Source organism: Genypterus blacodes, unplaced genomic scaffold (assembly GCF_046128005.1).
Source record: "Genypterus blacodes isolate CSIRO-AG114 ecotype Tasmania unplaced genomic scaffold, CSIRO-AGI_Gbla_v1 ptg000019l_1, whole genome shotgun sequence".
Classification (NCBI taxonomy): domain Eukaryota; kingdom Metazoa; phylum Chordata; class Actinopteri; order Ophidiiformes; family Ophidiidae; genus Genypterus; species Genypterus blacodes.
Window position 1 is genome coordinate 1,636,229 of NW_027466832.1, and position 18,373 is coordinate 1,654,601.

An 18,373-nucleotide genomic window follows, 5' to 3' on the forward strand; every position below is an offset into this window, starting at 1 on the left:
AACATTTTGGGGAAAGGTTTGGCGAATTTGGAAATTGGTGATCTCGCCAACAAGAGCCCCGATTCATTTTTTGTATGAAATTTCCACTGTTTCATCTTTCACAAAGAAAAACACTGCAAACTTCAAGCAGACTCTGCTATACTTCCAAGAGTTCAGTCCATTAAAGATAGAACACTGTCGAACAAACTTGTGATTTCTTGTGATATTTAAATATACTCCAGCACAATAGAAGGTTTTGACATACAATTCTAACATCTTAACAAAGTAAAATGTGACATCCATTGTTAATTGAAATTGACATTTCCACCTAAATTAAATGTTGATTAAGAGGCGTAGATTGTTGGGGTAATACATGCGATAAAAAGAAGAGATGTTGTATGCGTAAACAGCAAGCAAAGTCCAGCGTACTCTCATCTTTCTGAAATAAGGCAGCACAGAGCCACTGGATAGGAACACAAGGATTTGCTGTTTACCACTATCACCATAAAGATAGTTTAGATAGTTTGATAAAAGGCCTGTTCATTTATTATTTATGTCCTTACTTGTATTGTGAGAGCTGCTTTACCTGCAGTGGACCACCATTGGTCCAGCATCAGAAGGGTTACAGGCCTCAACTCTGCGTAGAAAGCCCAGTGTTGGTGTGGGATACTCAGGAACTCCATGGTCGGGCCAGGCCATAAACTGCAACTGTCTGAGCTTCCTCTTCTCACAGAAGCCATTCTGTGTGAGCACAGACACACATTTAAGGCACAGGAAGCCCATAAAATCATATCCCCAATGATATTCCCATTTGAAGATCAGATGTTTTTGAAAGGCCTTTAGTATACATCATAAGAAAAGTCATTCATTACTATATTTTTTTATTATATTTCATGACCGTAGTGTCAAGGACTTCCAAATATATATATATATATATATATATATAAATATAAGGCAAGAGCCTTTAATAGCTAGAAGGCAGGACTCCAGGCTGGAGAGCCCTGAATTATCATTTGGGTTTATGGAGAAATGCAGCTGATTGTCTGCATAAGAATGGAAATCTTGGACCCAGTACAGAACCCTGTGGCAGGCAAACTTTACAGGGTAGATAGGTGAGTTGGGATATTAAAAGAGATAGAAACCTTTTTCATAATCAGCCCCTATGTGGTCACCTTCTTTCTTATCCACACACGACAAACAAACTTATCCGCAAACTATCCCAGCAGCGTCCATCTCATCGCACATTCACAGCTTGGCCAGCTGGCCACTCACAAACAAAGCTATGCATTTACATTATGACAAATATTAAAACTTTTTTTTTAAATATTACTCTCTCCCGCCTACACTGACTTGATAGCTGTTGGTGTCATCCAGTACAAGCAGTGTTGCCAATTTAGCAACTTTCTCGCTAAATCTGGCGACTTTCCAAATCCTTTAGACGCCTTTTTTTTGTCAAAAGCGACTAGCGACAAATGTGGCGACTTTTTCTGGTGTTATTGGAAACTTTTGGAGATTTCTGGTGTTTTGGAGACTCAGACGTATTGTTCTGCAGTTACTGTCCACAAAGAGCAGCGGCTGCTGCCATGAGCTCCTCCGCCGTAATAAAGCACTCATAGGCGGTCAGTCTCACAGTAGCCTCGCACAGCAGTCACAGCTGCAGTCAGAGCCGTCCGTCCAGACTGCAAATGAATCGCGCATACACAAAGCCAAGCTTACAGAGTGGAATGTAGATGGATAGAGATTTTTAAATGTGAATGTTTCTTCACGGTCACACTAAAATAAATCACTGCATTTGACTCAGAAAGCTTCAGCGTCACTCAAATAAAAGAGGAGGGTTGGATGTGGAGATAACATTCCACCCCACGTCTTTTGATTAAATTTAAAGTTATTCTGAGAAGTGATGACCTAAAAAATCAAACAAGAATCAACAGATATAAGTTCATTTGTAGTCCTAAACCTATGTTGGGTGTTTTTTACTCACTTTTTGGATCCCCCATGACGTTATTCTTCTCCCCTACAGTGTCCATTACGATAATATGCAAATCGCCAATTATGCAAATTAGGTCATGACATCATTTAGTGACTTCTAGCTACTTTCAGGCCAGCCAATAGCGACTTTCCTTACTAAGGAGTTGGCAACAGTGAGTACAAGAGCTTCCAAGCTTACCATTGCACAATCACTTGTTCTAATCGGCTGTCCTTTGGCTGTTCTGTGATGCTCAGAAGACATTACATCATCACTGACAATGCACCACTGCAACGCAGCATGGGAAATGTGGGCTTGGTGAGTACAAGGCCATCGAAAGCCTATTTTGACGGCATTTCTTTGAAAAATAAGTTACAAATGCACATTTTAGCTTTTCTGGAGAGGTTTGGCCGAGCTACAGCTGTATAGGATTGCCTTGCAAAAAAACATTTTAAAAACGCTTCCATGAAATGTTAAAATGGATGGGAAAATGAGAAAGCAGGAGTGGAGGCAGCAATTTTTATGAAAATATGGGTTAGGCTTGGACTACCTCATTTGTAAAGTTACACCCATGCACACTGATATAACAAGATTGTTGAAAAGTACAACACTCTTGATTGTTCATTATGTTATGTGTGAGGGTTGAAACAAAACCATGAATGAACCATGTTCACAAACACTCTGAACACTGCACTGTGAACATGTATTTATTAGAATATTGATTACTGTTTAAAAAAAAAAAATATTTTCTTTTTTCTTATTTCATCTTGTCATTAATTTTTCATTATTATTCTTTCCATTTATTATTCATTAGCCTACCTCATTATAAGAGAGATACATACTTGTCTTATCTTGGATAGTAAAGACTCTTTTCATTGTGGAAACCCCACTTCCACCAAAGTGGGCTGCTCTGAGAAGTGAAACTGTGGGGCTGAAAATTAGTCCCACATTAGTCCCTGATACTAGTCCCTTAGACTTAACCCATATATTAGGAAAGAAACAAACACAAGTACATGAAGGTTGCTTCAACGACACGTTTTTTGTGCTTAACTTAAAGATAATGCCACATAGATATAATACTGAGGCAACGTTTTGACACTTCATACTAGATCGGGGGTGGCAAACTCATTTCAGCTCAGGGGCCACATTGAGGAAAATCTATTTCTAAGTGGGCCAGACCGGCAAAATCATGGCATAATAACTTAAAAATAACAACAACTTCAGATTGTTTTCTTTGTTTTACTTGGGTCCAAAATAGTACAAGCACATTCTGAAAATGTACACATCACAAATAATCCTCTTGACAAAACACTTCAAGTGAGTTGAAAATTCTGAGGAAAAAATTGGTGCAATTTCAAGAACACAATGCCCCAGTGATTGGAACTTAGACTTTGTCTCAGTGAATCTACAAAGCCATTTCATTTTAAGTCACAGCCCATCTGGGATTGAACAAAATACAAAATAAATACAAAATAAATAAATAAAACAACTCTTCCAGTTATCAAATACCTCATTTGTCATTGCCACATATTAATCCTGTGCTAACTCAACAAACCATACAAACTGAGGTAGAAACTATTCAAGAGCCAATTTCAGGATGTTACTTAAATGTTTGTGGGTGAGCCTTGAGCGCAGCTTTGTTTTATTAATGCTCATTACAGAGAAAACTTGCTCACAAAGATATGTGGTTCCAAACATGCACAACATTTTTGCAGCAAGGGCTGTCAACTTGGGGTAACCTGGCAAGAGATACTGATAAAATGTGTCCAAGCCAGCTGCAGCAAATTTACCCTTCAAATCTGAGTCACACTGCAAGTCTATTATTTCAAGTTGGATGTTGACGGGCAGATCAGAGGCATTCACTGTGAATGGCGAGCAAAAAAAAAAAACTTTGAAATCTTTCTCCAGTTCACCAAAAATCTGAAAGCGTTGCTCAAACTCCCGCAATAGTCCCGTTATTTTAACTTTGAACCGCTTCATGTCCGCGGCATGTTGAGTCGCGCACACATCTTTCAGAAAGGAAAGTGAGCTGCATCACTCACCTCCTGCAAGTTGCGTCTCCCACAATGACGGTCAAAGTGTGATCAACTCCGCGGATGAATATGGCCAGATGCGCAACATCTGTTATGTCCGTGCTTTCATCAATTGCAACTGAAAACGCAGTAAATGACTTTACTTTGCGCTTCAATTGACTGTCCAAATCCGCCGATAGATCAGAAATCCTGTCTGCAACTGTGTTTCTTGTCAGGCGGATATTTGCGAAAGCCTGGCGCTTTCAGGGCACACAATCTCCGCAGCCTTCAGCATGCATGTTTTCACAAATTCACCCTCACTAAATGGTTTTGAAGCCACTGCAATTTCATTAGCAATAAGGTAATGGCTTTCACTGCAGCATCACTGATTTCTCGTTTCTTTAGACCTGCCAACAATTCATTCACCTTCTCTCTTTTTGGGGGCAATGAGGGTGCCAAAGCACGTTATGTTCAAAGTAAAAGATGTTATAGGGCAGGCAGAACGACAAGGTAGCTCCGGACTAGCTGTACTTGCTTGGCCTACTTGCTCAGCCCCGGTATAAACAGCTTGCTTGCGTAACAGAATTGCTATTGCGACATCCAGTGGACACATTTGGAACAGCAGTTTCTTTTATTGAAAAATTGCAGGTCATACTGATACTTTGCAAAATCATCTCGCGGGCCGGATTAAACCCGTTCGCGGGCCTGAGTCGGCCCGCTGGCCGTACGTTTGACACCCCTGTACTAGATCAATCCATTAACAATCATTTAAAGTTCAGCAAAACATGCTGGAAGTTTTAGGATAAAGAAACCCATTGGGAAACTGATACAGGCGCTGCTTTTAGCATGAGCTAAATTTAAGGTGATAGAAGAGGGAAAGATGTACTGACAGTTTTTGTAAATTTTGTAGATTTGTAGATTACACCTCACATATGGCAACTACTAGTTATAAACAACTATGAGGAGTTAAGATACTAGTAGTAAAAGATCCAAAGAATCTGTTAAGTTTGGGGGATCTGTTAAAAATAGGCGATGAAAGCATTGAGAATGACCTGGCAGCTTTACGTATGGGACATGGTGGATTGAAGAGTGAATGTGGAAAACAACACATATGTTCCATGCAAGTGTGGGGTTCAAAGGTAAAACATGGGAATGAAGCACATCTGTTGTCCTATTACCAAGCCCATGGCTGAGCGCCGCAGTGTTGGAATTTATCCTGGGGAATGAGAGGGTCACCTCCCTGCGGCTATGTGTCGCAGGGGGGAAGGCTCTAACTGTTGTGTGTGCTTATGCACCAAACAGCAGCTCAAAGTACTCGGCCTTCTTGGAGACTCTAGGCAGAGTTCTGGAAGGGGCTCCACCTGGGGACTCTCTAGTTCTACTGGGAGACTTCAAGGCCCACATGGGCAACGATGGAGAAACCAGGAGGGGGTGATTGGAGGAACGGCCTACCCGATCTAAACCCGAGTGGTGCCTCTGTGCTAGCCATGGTCTGGCCATAAGGAACACCATGTTTGAGCATAGGGTGACACCATGTTTGAGCATGAATGTACCTGGTAACAGAACACCCTAGGAGAGATTGTTTATCGATTTGGTGGTTGTATCATCACATCTGCGACCATATGTCTTGGACACTTGGGTGAAGAGAGGAGCAGAGCTGTCAACCACCTGGTGGTGAGTTGGATCAGGTGGCTGGGGAGGCTGCCAGACAGACCTAGTAAACCCAAACATGTAGTGAGGGTGAACTTGGAACCCGACATGGAATGACCGACATGGAACCCGAGTGGACCATGTTCAAAGCCTCTATTGCAGAGGCAGCTTGTAGGAGATGCGGCCACAAGGCCATTGCTGCCTGTCGTGGCGGCAACCCAAGAACCCACTGGTGGACACCAGCGGTAAGGGAGGCAGTCAGGCTGAAGAAGGAGGCCTTTAGGGCTTGGTTGGCCTGTGGGTCTCCTGAAGCAGCAGACAGGTACCGGGGGGGCAGAAGGGCTGCGGCTTTGGCAGTTGCTCACGCAAAAACCCGGGTGCATTTGCAGTGTGATGCAAAAAGACCTAAACCGGCCAGATGACAGACAAGAAACAGAAAACTGATAAAAACATAAACTGTATCCCTCAGTTGGTGGCAAGGTGGCCCGGGTCCTCGACAAGGACCCTCAGTCTCTCCAGTTCCCTCTAACAAGCCAGACCAAAAGCTCTCCACAGCGCAACCCCCGGGGTTCATGGCAAGCTTTACAGTGCACCTCAGCCGGTTGTTCTCCTCCTCCAGCAGGGACATGCAGTTCCTCAGCTTCAGGTACTCCTGCTTGGTCATATTCTGCAGGCTCTCATCATGGTACTTCCCGTAAGTCTCGGAAAAGTCTTTCTGGAGAATCCCCCCACCTGCCTGTTCTCCCGATGATGTTGCTACCTCCGCTGCTGCCGTCATTGTCCATGTGGCACCCAAACCCAAATCACTTCTTCCTGTTGGGTCGGCGCAGGTGCTGCTTCTTCGCCATAGCACGGGTAATGGCACCAACAGAAAATACTTCTGGGTATCGTTGTCTCAACTCATCCGGAGCCTCGGACCAAGGCAAAGCTGTCACTTCAGAATTAGGCAACACTCTACCACCGGCCAGATCTTTGCCAAGGATAAAGGACAGCCCCCCCACAGGAAACTGTTCACTGACCCCGACAACCATAGGCCCCTTAACTAAGTCAGATTCCAGATAAATGGTATTGAATGGCACACCCACAAACTGCATACCAAACCCACAAATTATTGCGCAGGAGAGGAAGTTTCAGACAGAGGCAACACCCCCTTCAAAATGACAGATTGAGAGGCTGCACTGTCCCTCAACATAACGGGAACATTCGGTCCACCATCCACCAGGAAGACAGAACCATTCATTATGAAAGGTAAAAACACTTCATCAAGCTTCACTCAAAATGACCCCCACCATCAGTGCCCAGTATCTGTTGCATAAAGTGCTGGGGTGCAGAAAAGCTGCGCCCCAGAGGTAAATGCGGTTTATCATAACTGTCCCTGTGCGCCAGAATGTATTCATCGTCAAGAACCGCAACCTCAAACACCTTGTGGGTGTGGGTTACAATCTGTTCAGGTAAACAATTTTTTAAATTCAGGCAAAATCGTTAGCCTGTAACGAACGACACCACAGTCGAATAATACTTCTTTCTCGCGGCTCAACTCCATATACGTCTGGAACTTCTGGCAATACACCTAGGGCACCAACTCATAGGCCCTCATCATTGCAGCTTTAACAGGGTCAGCTTCACCTTTAAACACACAAGTAGTACCGGCCACACATTCCTGGGCCACCGCAAGGTATTGGCAACACGCTCAAACAATGTGAAGTATTTATCAACGTCCTTATCGCTAAAAGGTAGAACCAGACAGATACATTTAGTCGCGTCAAAATCTCTGGCATGAAACAGAGATGGGGGGGTCGCTGCAGCTCCAACTCCTTCAACTGAATTTTTGTCTCCCCCTCCATCCTCCGCAAATCCAGTTCTTTCTCCCTCAAGTCCAATTGCCGCATCTCAATCTCCAACTCCTTGAGTTCCCTCCCAACACTTCCCCACATATGACCGCACAACCAGCGATCTTTTCACTGGCATAACCGACTCACTCGGCAAAATACCCCTTTCAAACAACACCGACAACACTTGGTCTTTGATAGATTGTTTCTTCATCTGCTTAAACACATGAACATCCAAGTAATCGGCAAGTGAAACCTAATGGTCTTTAGAGCATGAATGAAATTCGTCTAATGTTGGATGCGCCACAAACTCCTCGACATTAAACTCCATATAGAGGCCAAAACCACACAAGAAAAAACAATGATAACAAAAAACAACAACACACAGCCGTCCACAAAACAGCTTACTCACAGAAAAACAAACGGAAGAGGGACCATGGCAGCACCGGGAAATCAGACAAACAAACACAGCATCCACGTGTCAGCGTCCACGAGTAAAACACTCAAAACACAGGTACCAGACCCCGTAGAGCAAACCACACAGTACCACCAACAACAGTGCCAACACACACACACGTCACAATGACGTGGCCTGCAAAATCAACCACAACAAGCCAAATCTGTGACCAAAAAGTGTCAAATAAGGCACACAAAAGGTTGCAAGGGTTGAAAAACCTGCAGTACTCTGGCACGTAAAGTTGTCGTTCACCAAGAACCGACCAATATGAAATGGACGAGCCCCCAAATATGTTACGGCCCCCCTCTTCCGACTTGCTCAATAGAACCGCAGCATACAAGAAGGACGATGACACAGTTCCAACAGTCCACAAAGTTTTATTTATTGATCAACAAGTAAATAGCAAACAAAACGAAGGACTGGAGTTCCTAGCCAAACCACACAGAAAGACAGAAGGAAAGCCAGCCAGCATGGACCGTCGGATCCAGAAGAGAAAGAAGTAGAAAAAACTTTATTGGGTCAAATCGCATGCAAACACGTCAATCTGAAATCTGTCTTGCGTGCCCCTCTTACACACACACACACACACACGCTTTTACAGAGGGGTCAGCGCAGGGCAGTCATGATACCGCGCCCGTGGAGCAGTGTTGGGAATTCGGTGCATTGTTCAAGGGCACCTCGGCAGTGCCCTGGATGCAAAAGAAAGTCCATACAGGACTAGAACCGGCGACCCTCCGGTTCCCTATGGACTAAGCTACTGCTGCCACCAATCCAGCGTTCACCTCCACTAAAACTACCGAATCAACTATTAACTAACCGAATGCAGAACTAAAGCAGTGGAAAATAGGACTATCAGGAGCTCGAGACCGTATTAAGACAGAATAGCCCTGGCACTCTAGACATTCCAAGGAGAACCAGGAACCTGAATCTAGTGCTGCCTCCCTCATCCAGTCATGCACCTGGAGTGAAAGAGAGAGTCAGATACGCATCGCTGCTGCCTCCTTTTATCTGCTCAGGTGAGGGTAATCACCTGAGCTTAGGCAGGCAGGACGGGACAGAGAGAAGACAGCAAGGAAGACACACACACACACAGCCTGGCCACACGTAACACCGGGTGTGGGAGGAGTTCGGGGAGGCTATAGAGAAGGACTTTCGATTGGCCTCGAAGAGGTTCTGGCACATCGTGTGGCAACTTAGGGTGGGAAAAGGAGGAGAACTGCTGACCTGGACAGAGCACTTCCAGGAGCTCCTGAACCTGACCAACTCTGTTGAGTCTGAAGACCCATCCACATCCCTGGCAGAGGTCGCTGAGGTAGTTAAGAAGCTTTGCCATGACAAGGCGCCAGGTGTGGAGGAAATCCGCCCTGAGATGCTGAAGGCTACGGGGGAGCCGGAGGGGCTGTGGCTTTTGCAGCTGCTAATACAAAAACGGAAGAGATCGGGGAGGCTATGGAGAAGGACGTTCAATTTACCTTGATTGGTCAGGCTGTGGAAAGAGCACTTCGAGGAGCTCCTGAACCCGACCAACATGCCCTCCGTGGAAGATTCAGGGGGGGTTTGAGGAAAAGTAAGGAAAAGTATTATTTCTTGTGTAATTTCATATTTAATTCACCCATTTGGGAATTTATAGGAAAACCCTACAAAGTTCTTTGTAGTCTTCAGTAGAGCCTGCTCTGGGAAGCCCCCTGACCCATGCTGGAAGTATAACCACAGATATATGGTGAGGACCAGTGTGGTGAGCAAATGCTCGTCATCAGTAGAAATTAATTGTACTCAAACAAATACTTTCTGTATAAACTCACAAGACCAGGATTTTTACCTAACCTAGAGAAAATAACGGGATTAAATATATTATTGCAAACGTGATTCACCCAAGGGATTAGGAAAAAATTACCTACATCCAAGGGACCATAACAGGTTTAATTCCTTTAGAAAAATAAAATCCTGTACAACCTGTGAGATCTTGAATTACCATTCAAGCCAAAGGGATAAAAACAGGAAGAATTAAGGAGTGTTAAGAGGGCATTTAAGTGTCGACGGCACACAAGACACACTTGATGCTGGGAAAGGTTTGAAATGATATGACCTCCCGGGAACCACCTGTGAGCCACCATGCTTCAGCCTCTTCACTCTGAACCACCGTGGGCTGTCACTTGTCAAAAGGCCTCGATGATCCTAACCGGAATTGCCAGCAAGTGACAATTGTCCTCATTGAAGGCCAGTGTGAAGGGTTTGACACAGAGGGGGTTTAAAACGGAGTATTGCACACACCCGAGTCCAGAGGGCATTGATTTCACCGGATATTCTAGTGGCTCTTTTTTCAATTTAATATCCACACATTTAACACAATAAAGTACAACATTAAAAATGTCCCGATTTCTTTAAAATATTGACCCCTCCATTTGATTGTTTATTTACAGCTCTCACCTTAAAGAGGGCAAAGGTGCGTACACTGTAGCTAGCCAGCTCCACAGTGTCCAGCATGGTCACCTGGATCATCCCATAAGTCTCTGTACCTCGACTGGGCCAGTACTGGTCACACTTCACCTATACAATTCACAGAAATACAAGCACACAAACACATTATTAAGAAACCCCTCACACTCACACCATTAGTGTAGAAAGGTATTATGGGACTGGTTTTTGCCCCACTCCTGGTTGCTCCTAGGCATGGTAGTGCTTGTCGCACCTTGGAGTTTTTCGCATTCATTAGGATGAACACTTTTTATTTTGAACTCTCAACTAGCTTTCTTTAATATCAGGAATGTGGAAATGGTCAACGTTGTACGCAATAAAAATGGATTTAGCAAAATAATGCCACGACTTACAATTATTTTCTGTGAATATTCATGGACCCCGTGTATTTAGTAACCCCCTGACCTTTCCTTTACTGCCACCCTCAGGCCAAAATGTCAACACTACAAACAGACATTAGACAGACATCTCAATAGATTATAACCAGATTGCTGTGAAATTTGCTCATAAGGTAATAAACACTACAGTATTTTTAGCCCTTAGTCACATGTGCTGTGTGTGTGCAGTTATTTTGATTTCATTATGTCAACCAATATGACCAATCGTTGTGAAACTGTTCAAACTGCCCCTGACGGCAGTAGCTCAGTCCATAGGGGACTTGGCTTGGGAACCGTTGTGCACTTCAAGGGCCGAGGTACCCTTGAAGTGCCCTGGAGATGCCCTTGAGCAAGGCACCGAACCCCCAGCCTGATCCACGGGCGCTGGCTGCCCTGCAGTGTCCCCTCCCGTGCATTTGTGTGTGTAAAGGAGGGGGGGCACAATTGTAGATGTGTGTGATTTGCATTGTGTGTTTTATTTGCATTGTGTGAAATATTGTGTGTAAAAGCATGTCTGTAAGCATGTATGTAGGGACTGCATGAAATGTAAACCGCATTTATCTGAACCTAAGTTCCTCAAATTGCATCTTCTTCTTTTTCTTCAAGATGGACAACTTGGAAGTAGAGAAGTACAGGTAGTCTAAGTCCGAAAACCTACATCAGCAGCTGCCTACATCCAGTTTTAGGTTATCATGTTCTTGGCCCCGACATGAAGGCTGTCCCAATTCTCAGATGCCGATCAAATTTTAAGTGGCTTACAGAGTAAGGCAATCTCTCATCCTCTCCACCAGGTGCTGGCCTCATACAAAAGCACCTTCAGTTACAGACTCATTCCCCCCAGGTGTACTACGGAACGCCACAGGAAATCCTTCCTCCCTGTGGCCATCGGACTTTATAATAAATCTACCTCAGGTCGGGGAGGGACAGAGGGGACAAAGGGATCTGAGCCCCCCCGAAACTGTTTCACTGTCACTTTTATAGTATATCGCACAACACCTTGCTGTTTATCATATATACACACGCGTATGCTGTAGTTGTATAGATTGTATGTACTTCCTACCCCTTCTTGTGTGTACTCATTATGTTCTTAGTATCTGCATGCACTCTTGCAGGTTTTCTATATTGCACGAGTTTGGTGATTTCTCGTTCTAGTTTCATTCTGCACTGTACTGTAACTGTTGCACAGTAATTTCCCTCGGGATAATAAACTTTCATCTTATCTTATCTTATAAGGAGTATAGTGTCCTTTTCTTGCTTTAATTCAAGAGCAGTTTGATAGGACAATTTCCACATACTTCCTCTGCTCAAGCTCAAAACTCTGCGCTCTGCTCACACAGGGAACCTGCAGCATTACAACCCTGCCAAAAGTCTTCCACCGATAGGAACAAGCCTCCTGTTTGTCCAATGAAATTATCACAGATTTCTCCAGGCATCCTAGCAACCTTGTTATGTAATAATGTGTTCAAATTGTTCATTTCTTGAACGGAGCTGCCCCAGGATGCAAAAGGAATTACAGTAAGCTGATAAAGTTGTATTGTAACGTGCGTAGATTGATTGACATGTTAAAAATAATATGTATTAAGTTTTACTCTCCTCAAATTGAAACAAATATGGAACAAAAAAGGAATGTATCCTACTAGCTAATTTATTTCACACTAAAAGCGTTGTACTTTCACATGAATGTCGGGGTGGCTCGTCTGCAGACGTTGCACCAGGTTTGCTGTGTTTTGGCGATTATTTTTGCTCCACACGGTTTTGAAGTAGTCTTTTCTTCGACATTAAATGCGAAATGGGAAATATCCTCTTTCTTCTTAACAACCACTGACATTTTTACCTGTTTCACCTACATTACCTGTAAATGCCTGCTCATTGCTGTGGCAGTAGCATGCTGATCGGTAAAAGAGTCGGAATCACGTGACTACAAATGCCCTACTGGTTGTAAATTATTCTCCTTTGTTTTGTGTTTTAAGGGCAGTTAGTATTCTGATTGGCTCACTTCCCAATTCGTCCCTCCCAAACATTTTCGTCTCTTTTATATTCGTTGATGAAAATGTCAAAATAATTTTTTATTTAGTTATCATATCATTTTCATCTGTGAAAAACAGTAGTCCATAAAAAACTTTGCGTGCTGCAAGGAAAATTTCCCGTGCTGCCAAACCATGAAAGGGCAGATCTCTACCTCCTGATGCCAAGTGCACAGTTTGCTGAATAACTGTACGTACTCAGCGCCGAGTTTACCCGGCGATTTGTTGACTTTGAAGGCCAGAAATGTAAGTTTGGACTGCTTAGTGATCAGTTTGCAGTCGACGTGGAACGCGCACCAACCAACCTCCAAATGGAGTTGATTGAACTCCAGTGACGCTCGGTGTCAAAGTATGACTGTTTCCTCGTTTCGTCCCCGACACAATTCCCCAACTCTGTCCCTAAGCTGCTCAAATGCTCTCTATGTTCGGCAGCACATATCTATGTGCATCAGAGTAAATCAGTAGTGATGGGTCATTCGCTTTGAAGTGAAAGACGGGAACCGTTCACTTCTTTTTTTTTCTTTTACTTTTTGTTTTTGTTTTCTGTTAAAGCCGTACGAGATTGATCAAGATGTGTGGGAGGGGCGGTGTGAAGCGCATCCCCCTAGGGCCACTGAAAGTCACTGAAAGTCTTGGGGTGGCCTACACCCATTTCATTATATTACATTACATTACGGTCATTTCCGCTTCTTACCTTCCGCAGTGGGCCTCCTCAACAAGGCCAATTGTTCTGTTCAGATGGTCGGATGGCCCCTCCCCCCCTGAGCCTTTCTTTATGCACTTTTGTCTTACTACTCCAAGGCATGTACTGTGAATAGTTGAATTGTTGAATTTTCATTGAAGGAATTTTAATTTTAATTTTGGTTGTTTTGTTGTTCTGTGAAAAAAACGGTTCCCATTGAAAATTGACTTGAAAGGTCACAGATACAGAGAGGCATAAAGTATTATTTTGTTTATTTGAATAAAATTAAGAAACGAATGCCACTGAAGTATCTCTTATTTGAAAATCCATTTCTCATGTGTTTAAGATAAGAGATAAGATAAGATAAGATAATCCTTTATTCGTCCCACAACGGGGAAATTCACATGTTACATTAGCAAAGTGGAGCCTTTTTATAATATAATCTGTGCTTGGCCCACTGTGTATTTGAGTTTGACACCCCTGCTGCAAAGGGAGTCTGGCATTATTATTTACACAGCACTCAATGCCCTGTTAGTGCACCTCACCTGCCATGTGACTGGATGTGACTGCCTGAAATACAACCTTTTAAAGTGCACATACTGGACACTATATTTGTGTTGACAAATGACCGTAATTTATGTAGCATTGCACTGTGACCACTGCAAAATGTTTGAATTGTCCTTTAGTGGATATGACTCACATTGTAATGAATTCTCTCACAGTCTGTAGGAGCCTTTAGGTCAGGGGTACTCAACTTCAGAGGCCAAGAGGGCCACATTTAAACCCCAACGGGTGCAAAGGGCCACACATTATCATTAACATATATTTGAACTATTTTATTCGCTTTATTTACTACTGCTGTTGAATATGCTCTTAATATGATCTTGCTAGACTGCGAAGTGTTGGTCAAGCTGATGTTTTATTAACACTGGAGTGAATAGCTTTGCATTGATGACATTGATAATGTTTGCAATTGCTAATTATTCCTAGTGAGAGCTCTGAGTCTGCATTTCACAAATTCTAATAACAACAACAATATAACAACAGTTGTTACTTAGTCCTAGTGAGAGCTCTGAGCTTCTTTTCACTAGTACTTTCAGATCTGGTTGCTGCTCAGTTGTAGCTGCTCTGAGATAGTCTGCCAAATGTCAGGACAGGAACGCTGCTTTGATTTTATTATTCTTAACGTCTTAACGTCCGATTTAACGTCCGCGAACCGAGAGGAAAACTCCTCTTTCAATTCCATGAGGTAGGCACAGTAAGGGGTGGGATAATAAGAGAATCAAATTGACGGTTTGTGTCACAGAGTCCATTGTCACTTTGAGCTCTCCAGATGTTCTCAGACTATAAGCTGCGCGATGTCAGTGCGGTCGGTGGATTCATCCAATGCTAGGCTAAAGTACTCGGCACTTTCAATGTCTTTTAGCAACTGTGATAAAAGATCGTCGGGAATTACTTCCACTCTCCTGGTGGTTGAATCAGACAACTGCAGCTGGAACTTAAATTAAAGGCGCACTGCCTAATTTTCACACGATTTTGGTCGGCTAATTAAAATTATTATGCATTCATAACCAGGCATGTCGAGGGCCACAAAATAAGCGTCCGGGCCGCCTGTTGAGTAAGTCTGCTTTAGGTTATACTTCATTAGTTATTCTTTTTTGCTACCAATTCTCATTTACCCTTAAGGCAGTAAAAGGCAAATAACAGAATTACTATTAATCTCAATAGTGGCTCACCCGTGACTTCTCCTCCAGACGGGTCATCATGATGATAGTGCAGGTCCTCTGTTCCCACACCATCCTCCAGAAGTCGCTCACCGTTTCTGGCAGTGGCCCCTGTGTTGCAATATATGCATTTTGCTTCCTGTAGCCGTCAATGTAGTTGGCATTGATGTAATCACTACCAGGAACACCTGAGCATGAAATACAGTTTTTTTAACAACGCTTTTTAGCACAGTAACACAAGAGAACAGACAAAGACACACTGTGATCTGCTTTGCAAAAGACAGTTATATCCATATACCGTAGCTTTGAATACAAAAACCCCCTTAGACTAATAAACAGCTATAAAGATGTCTTTTTTGTGGTTGTTGTAGGGATAAATATCACCTTGTCATTGCTGATGGATTGAAAGTAAACGGTAAAAGGTAGAACAAAGTGTCTTATGTCAAAAGCTGCTGATATGGTGGATCACTCATAGATGTTCTCATTTTCATTTTGGGCTACACATATCTTCCCAAAGTCTCTCCCAGGAAATGTCTCCACAGAGCACTTCTAACAACATCATACATTTTTCCAAATTCCCTGCTAACACTGCTTCTCTTCTTCACATGCTCAGTCCAAGTTTGTAACAAGTGTTTAATAAGGATATAACCATTATATAAAGCACAAATTATTATCATTATTATCATGCACATAAAATTAGTCTTTGATTGTTCAACAAAAATGAATGAAAACATAATGGTTCATGAAACCTATCATAGAGTCACATTGTCCCCTTTGGGATGTTTCATGTCATACCACGTGTTCTCCATTGCAATCTTCACTGATGATATCTTCGTATATTCCTATTGGTACATTGATTTGTGTTATTTGTGTTCTTTGTATTCTTTTTCTTCTTCATCAGTTTCAAGAAACTGTTCTTCACACACATCCTGATCTGAGACCAGAAAAAACAGCTGTAGATTCAACTCTTGGCTAAGTCTATCTTTTCAGTTTGTAAGGCCTACGTAAGGCTTACGTGTCACAATTCAATCAATCCAGACAAGAAAACTACAGATACCAGGACTACCTAGGATCCACCCCCTTTTCACACCTTGATGTGAATATGTCGCTGAATCCCTGCTGCGACATTGGCCAAAAGGTCAACCCTTGCTTGTGAGGTCATTTGTAGTATAAAAGCCCCTGGAATTCTGACTTCTTTCTCTCCGTTCTTAACCAACGCAGGTAGGAGGCAAGATCCGGCCATGGACTTTCCAATCCAGTGAACCCAGAACCTCCAAGACCTACACATCCATCTTTTTGTCTGACCTTTTCCTCAACATCACAAAGACAATTTGCCAACTTCTCTAAGCCCGGGACCGAAGACTTGGAGCAAAGCTCACCACAACGGACATATCATCAACTCATGGACCCGTCAGCACAGCGCAGCCAGCATCCTGATTCGATGCTACAGAGAATCACAAGACGGACGTGATTCTATTAAGTAAGGCTTTGATGTTTGGGCAGATGCAGATTAAGATTCAGACCTTATTTAAGACATTTACATTGTATGACTACTGTGTTTTCTATGATTAATATTTCTGCTACTGTTTTTTAAGTTTTCTGACTGTGCTTTTAGCACAGATTTTGCATGATCGCACGTTCTGCTTCTTTTGCCTCTCTCCCACTCTCTCTGTCCCTCCTGGATGATAACCCCCCCTCCCACAATCTTCTCATTATGTGCTAATTTTTCCAATAAAGAGCACAACTCCAGTGCTTGTTCACCCTTGCAGTACAAGCAAGTCCCCGTGCTCAGGAAGTCTCTTTCCTGTGGCTTAGTGTCATTCACCTGAAACACAGGAACTCCTTGGGTCAAAGCTGGAATTCCACCTATTTTGTGAGGTGTGAATAGATCAGATCCAAAGTTCAGTGCAGCATGAGCCCCTTGTTTAGATTTCTTGAATGTGCTGCTTTGCATTGTGGATCTGAAGGCTCTAAGTACATTGACTTTAATAGCTCAAGTAGCTCTTTCCTCTTTCTGATCTCTTCCTGCCACTCCAAGTCGTGCTTTCCCTTGAGCAATCTTTGTCGGTTTAAAGGAGCAGCCATGTCGGCTTCTGCTTTCACACAGGTAGAAATATCTTAAGATCTTAACATTAGTGTTAACATTAGGGTCAACAGAAAGTAGCAAGTCCCCTCTCACCCACTCTCCAATACAATTCCAAACAAAAGGTGACCCGTGGTGTAAATAATCATTAACCAGCGCTACCTCTGTGACGCACACACATATACATACTCACTCAGACACACAATCACACAGACGCACGCCCACACGGACTCGCAATCACACAGGCACACGCCCACACAGACGCACACCCACCATCATGTAACCAAGTGACAGATAATAATACGAACACCCTCCTTGTCCCTACAGTCGTCCCACCTCGGCCTCGCCCTCCTGAACGGCCTTCCCGCATCAACCCCCTGGACTACGGGCTGCCCTCCTGATCGTCTGTTCCGCCATGACCTTGGCACTCTGGGCCAGCGACCAGAGCCAGTTTTCGCTTTGCTGCCCGGTTTGAACTTCTGCACCTGTTGGGACCTTTACTGTTTGGACCATTTTGTATGGGCCAATTTATTTTGGTGAGTGGACCTTTTTGTTGTTCTTGCTCTCCAGGATCCTGTTTTTGGGGATCCACTCACTTTCACTTGTCAGCATTCTGCTCAGCATCTCCAGCTGCAGCGCTCAGCCATGTCTGCGGCTTCATCCTGGTTTGTTGATTTGCATTAAAATATCTGTTATCCACCTGATTCCATGTTCTGGTGTCTGTTCCACATCAGCATTTGGGTCTAATATAAAAATAACGTGATCGCTGCAGATCTCAATAAAATGATGAATGGATGCTTGTCCTCATCATTATTATATAAAGGCCAGTGAGTGTAAACAATTTAGAGTAAATATTAAGGTTTTTCTTTAAAAGGGGTTAAAAGTCATAAAGAAGAGAAAATGGGAAGAGTGTTTATTAAATACGAAAATCACTGACCAGCCCCATAGTAATGTTATTGAGTGTGTGATATTTACTGATAAAACAGTACTGAGAAAGTACCCACGTATAATTGGAGGATTTTTTTTCTTACATTTCAAGTTACTTGGTGCTGAATCTGCTGCTGAAACAAAGCTTTTACTGTGAAATTAATAATGAGTTTAACTGCATGTTTTTT

General features: G+C 43.2%; 1 protein-coding gene across 5 annotated transcripts in view; it reads right to left on the minus strand.

Moving 5' to 3' along the window:
* The window catches only part of ptprfa (protein tyrosine phosphatase receptor type Fa), a 180,697-nt gene that overhangs the window by 12,512 nt on the left and 149,812 nt on the right, over positions 1 to 18,373 (minus strand). For all 5 annotated transcript variants that reach the window (XM_076141575.1, XM_076141574.1, XM_076141573.1 and 2 more), the window contains 3 exons: positions 15,188 to 15,363; positions 10,321 to 10,440; positions 566 to 720 (listed from right to left, as the gene is read on the minus strand). In XM_076141575.1, the coding sequence (XP_075997690.1) occupies positions 566 to 720; positions 10,321 to 10,440; positions 15,188 to 15,363 (451 nt within the window). The remainder of the gene's footprint in view (positions 1 to 565; positions 721 to 10,320; positions 10,441 to 15,187; positions 15,364 to 18,373) is intronic.